Source organism: Acyrthosiphon pisum, chromosome A1, assembly GCF_005508785.2.
Source record: "Acyrthosiphon pisum isolate AL4f chromosome A1, pea_aphid_22Mar2018_4r6ur, whole genome shotgun sequence".
In the NCBI taxonomy this organism is placed as follows: Eukaryota; Metazoa; Arthropoda; class Insecta; order Hemiptera; family Aphididae; genus Acyrthosiphon; species Acyrthosiphon pisum.
Genome location: NC_042494.1, coordinates 45,065,151 through 45,070,398, shown reverse-complemented (window position 1 = coordinate 45,070,398; position 5,248 = coordinate 45,065,151). Strand labels below are relative to the sequence as shown.

General features: G+C 27.6%; 1 protein-coding gene across 1 annotated transcript; it reads left to right on the top strand.

Annotated features, from left to right (window-relative positions):
• Nucleotides 1-1,732: 1,732 nt before the first annotated feature.
• LOC100575491 (retinal homeobox protein Rx-B) lies at nt 1,733-5,005 on the top strand. The gene is made up of 6 exons (XM_003246151.4): nt 1,733-1,858; nt 1,998-2,132; nt 2,845-2,956; nt 3,022-3,148; nt 3,211-3,296; nt 4,333-5,005. The coding sequence occupies exons 1-6, from the start codon at nt 1,784-1,786 to the stop codon at nt 4,488-4,490; spliced, it is 693 nt and encodes a 230-aa protein (XP_003246199.1). The 5' UTR covers nt 1,733-1,783; the 3' UTR covers nt 4,491-5,005.
• Nucleotides 5,006-5,248: the final 243 nt, after the last annotated feature.

Genomic DNA, 5,248 nt, shown 5'->3' with positions numbered 1-5,248 from the left:
ATTGCCTTTTGTCAATAGAGTTGCTTTGTTATGAATATTACTTACAAAGAACTCCACGTGATACCCATTTCACCCTCAACAGATTTGAAAACTGCACTGCGGCCAGTATGAGTTAAAGAACGGAGTAAATTATGAAAACGGATTGATTAAAATCACGGAACATGTAATTATTACTTGTTGAACATTTTGTTTCTGTCCCTCCTTCGTGTCACCCTTATTTGAATTTTATTAATTTCGGACAACAGAACCAGAACCCCACAACCCTTCGACCATTGTGGATATTTTCAAAGGACACGCCTTTATTTCGTTTACTCATCATCTCTTTTAACAGAGAAGGATAATGCATATATTGTATGCGCACTGTGCACCGCTGACAACCCTCAACATAATAATATTATAATAGCATTGGGTACACAAATAAATCAATTGGTCACTTGAACGTGATGTATAGGTATATACAATAGACATTATATTCATACCTACTCACATTGTATTATAACATATAGATGTATACAACAACAGTTGTAGCTAACATAATATAGCTGCACAGTGCGAAACACTGCAGGAAGTTATAAAACATATAAATGTAATTCCAATACATTTTATTTTAATTAGATTAGCGCATTATTTAATTTAACATTTTATCTTTTAAACAAACTACCTAAATAACAATTTTAAATAATATTCACCAAGCGAAATGTATGTACCAATCGTGTTTTTTAAGTAGCAGATACGAATAATATACGATGCTTGGTATATATTGGTATATCATAGTATACTTGTCAATCATTGATAAACATAAACGTACCTTAGTTATATTATTTTTTTTAATCGTAAGTATCGAAACTATATTTTCTAATTTACCTTTATACCATGTCTAAACACTATACATGCTCTAGATTTCGCAGTATCCTTTAAGCCTTTAAATCTATAAAAAATGTTAATATCTCGTGTATATAATATAATATTTCAATCATCTCTGACCGGTTCATGCGAACGATTTTCTATTTTTTTTAATTATATAAATCGAATAACAAAAAATAATTAAACATTTTATTTAAACACTGCTTTTAAAAAAACAATATATAATTGTTCGATTGTGAGCTTGTGACATCATTAATTTAGACATTTTGGTTTGACTATTTTTTAAACTACCTTTGCAGATACATTAATTGCTAAACACCTAGTTTTAATAAGGAAATTGCTATCAACAATTTTGATAATCTGAGCATTTTGTTATAAATTTAATCGTACATTTTAATTTTGGATCACATTTTACAATTTCTCTCATCTGCAGTTTCTAAAATTAATTTGCACGTAAATAAAATGTCATAAAAGTAATCCCAATATTCCTACATTTTATTTTAATTAATTTAGTGTGTAATAAATACATATGCATAATATTATACACGTTATGTATATATATTATATTATTACGCCTTATGTGTATTATCAATTATGTAGTCAGGCCTTTAATACGACGTATGATTTATGAACATTGCGGTGCATTCATGTGCATCCAGACGAAATTACACGAAAATACTCATAGCCATTCACCGACTTTTAAGCTGTATAATAATAAGTATTTTACTGTTATTATATACGTATGCTTACAACGCAATTATCGTTCAGGAAGGGAACACGGGGCGCGACCGTAACGAACACAGCCATTGGCCGAAGACCGCATCCAATGGGGTGGTTTTCGTCGGCCCGTATTTTCCGGAGGGATGTTCGTACTGTCAGTTAAATTTCGAAATCATAATCGTCACCGTCGTTGTGCGCTATGGCTGGAGGACCCTACTTGTCGCCGTTACCCGGTGACCTTTTATCGGAGTACATGTTTGGTAGACGGAGACAGGCAAGTTCGCAACAATATTACTTAAGGAAGATGTTTTTTTTTTTTACGTTCTAAGAATATTACGATTTAGTCTGTTTGTTTGTGTTGTAAAATATTACTAAATTTATTATAAAATAGATTATTGTTATTATATAAATAGAGAAGAAACCGGACGACGTTTACGCCACAACAGTTACAAGAACTCGAAAGCCTCTTCCAGAAAACTCATTATCCAGACGTGTTTTTGAGAGAAGAAGTAGCTCTACGAATTAATCTTTCTGAAGCTCGTGTACAGGTCAATATTAAATATATTTTTTTTTTATGAATTACCTACCCGTGTACTCGATATATAGTGTTCTTTCAAAGCGATCGCCTAATTTATTTTCAAACATTTTTATTTATTTCCCTTACAAATCATGACGTTGCATTTAAAATAACTTAACTATTTATATATTAGTCTAATAATACGTGTAAATATTAAATTTTTTTCATGTTATCATAAATGATATATTTTTATAAACTATTTTGAAAACTTCAATGGTTTGAATATTTAAAAAACCTACATAGGTAACTTATAAAAATTTAAAAATTATCATAAATTACCTAGAATTCAATATACTAAGGTTGTAACTTGTAATTCTATGGTTCAGTCCATTTATTTTATATTTTATAAATATTTAAAATGACGCTAAATATTTTGAAAATAAATAATTTTGAAAAGCTACGTGCTTAGCGTTAAACAATTAAAACAAAAATGACAAATTATAAACTACATTACAAATATTGAGGCATTTTTAGAAGTGTATGAACTATAAACTTTAAAATCAGTATTTTTTAAATTTATTTACTCTGCCATAAGTATATTTTAACATGAAACTTAGGTATTTGTTTGATAAATAATAACGTGGAACACCTTATAATAGGACTATATTATGAAAAATCATATCTGGATTCAAGATAAATTAATGTTTATTAAATAATTCAATTTAATTATTTGTGATTTATAGGTATGGTTTCAGAATCGCAGAGCTAAGTGGCGCAAGCACGCAAGGCTTCAAATAATTCAAGACGCGTGGAGAATTCGCTGTATGGGTTTGAACACACAATCGCTTTTATTGGGTAAGTGAATTTTTGAAAAACTTAATAATAAAAAAATTTTTCAATGAGCTAAAATCGATTCTCAGGTCGTCAAGCACCAGAGGGAACAACTCGTTTGGCGGACGATAAAGAATCTCCTCCAACGCATCCAACCCAATCAACTGTAGTCTCGTCACCCACCCATGTACCAGGAAGTTACCGAATGCTTCAAAAGTATGGTTATAAATCCCCAGACAATAAATAATTTGAAAATATATTAACACGCACACTTTTAGTTTTCAAGTAACAGAAAGACCACCATTAGTTGGACCACCAACAAATACAATAACTACCAAATTGTTCTGCCCGTATTCTTCTACTGGTAAGATTATTTATTAAATAATTCACAATTCCTGATTTAAAAAAATAAATATACATTCAGTAATTCAAATAAAAATATATTAAGAGGATGCTACCCATGTATTTGTTGTCTCCGTCTTACACGCACGTACGACATAGCAAATTTTCGTTCGCTAGTTTCAATAGTGTGCTGTTAGTTTTGATATTAGAGTGATTTGACCTATTATCTCTTTTTTAGATAATATAACATTATCTGTGCTTAAGCGTTGGCTTTTATTCGATATTTTAATTTTCAAGCGAGATATAAGCATTTTTAATTTTTGATATTTCACATATCCATATCTTGCTTGAATATTAAAATTTCGAAAAATCGACAACGCTTAAGCACAGATAATTTTCTTACCTAAAAGTTTTATAATATGTCAATTCACTCTAGTATCAAAACTAACAGCACATTATTGAAACTAGAGAACGACAATTTGCTATTTCATGCGTGTGTGAGACTAAGACAACAAATGTATGGGTAGCGTCCTCTTAAAGTATGTAATAAAACTGCGTTTAAAATACATGCAAATTATGACATAATAATTTTATTTATTTTTCTTAAAAAATTATTAATTTAACTTTAAATTATTTTTGATTATAGTTCAACAGCTGCAATATAATATAACACTTGAATACTTGATAATGTATCTACTTATACTTGATCAATGATTATTAGCTTTTAATCTGAATACTCATTTATTAATTATTATAGTGCTATACAATCGTTATCATGTATAGTAATAGATTTACATATAACTTATGTAGGTACAATATATTTTTATTCTATACATAATATAGCTATTAGTTATTACTTATTAGATGTATTTATTCCGTTTAATTATTTCCACCCTCAATATATTATTATTATCAACTATATAGGTAGAAACTCATAAAAAACTTACCGAGCAATTCCTCTGTTTATTATTTTTTTAAAAATGACAATAAATTAAGATATGCCAGACCATTACCTATATTAAATAATATCATATTTATTTTATATTACCCATTTTCAGAAGATGACATTTCAAACAGGCGTACAGCTCATCACCAGGACACTAGATCGGACATGAACGGAAACCTATCTTTGATGGTAGGTTCTGTGGATTTAACATGCTCAAAATCTCGGTCTACCAGTCCTGAAGAAGAAAATGACATAAACGTAAATGATTAAATACATTTTAATCAGAATTAATAATTAAGAACGACAAAATGCAATTTACTTTAAATTTAAGTCCTAGTCAAAAATAATATGTACAGTTTAAATAATAATAATTTCTAATAAATATAATTAATTATATACTTAAAAATATAAATTAATCATAGTATTTCAATTTTTATTATCATAAATAATTATATTAAAAATTTAAATGTATATATTATAAATACATATTAAACAAATAAGTGAGTAATCTTTAGAAAAAATTGTTTACTTAGGTACTTTAATACAAGTACTTAATCTTTTTAAACTGTAATATTATATTAATCTATTTTTATTTATATATTGATTTACTTTTTACAAAAGCAACTATAATAGAATAATAATATGTCTTAATATGCAAATATTACTTGTAAACCGGTAATATCAGAATTAAGAAATATCATTTGTTTCTTCTTATTTCTACGAATAAATGTAAACTTTAATTTAAACTTATAAGTACGTCATTCTTTATTAAAAAAATACATTATTATTTATTGTTGTTGTCATTTAAATTGTTGAAGAATAAATTAATATGATTATCTATAGTAGATACCTATATACATTAAACGTATATATTATAGACAAATCGTTGCTAATATAATGGTTTAATAGATAAATGGTATTTAGTAATTAAACTTTAAATTAGTATTCAAAAATCAAGTAAAATAAGTAGGTATTTACTTAATACACTTCATTTTACATCTATAATACAGGTTTATCGTGTACGTCAT

Excerpts from the sequence above, each read along its gene's own strand:
- LOC100575491 (XM_003246151.4), top strand. The coding sequence starts at position 1,784 with ATGGCTGGAGGACCCTACTTGTCGCCGTTACCCGGTGACCTTTTATCG. Across the intron at positions 2,133-2,844 it reads TTTCTGAAGCTCGTGTACAG|GTATGGTTTCAGAATCGCAG; the intron begins GTCAATATTAAA and ends TGTGATTTATAG. Across the intron at positions 3,297-4,332 it reads CTGCCCGTATTCTTCTACTG|AAGATGACATTTCAAACAGG; the intron begins GTAAGATTATTT and ends ACCCATTTTCAG.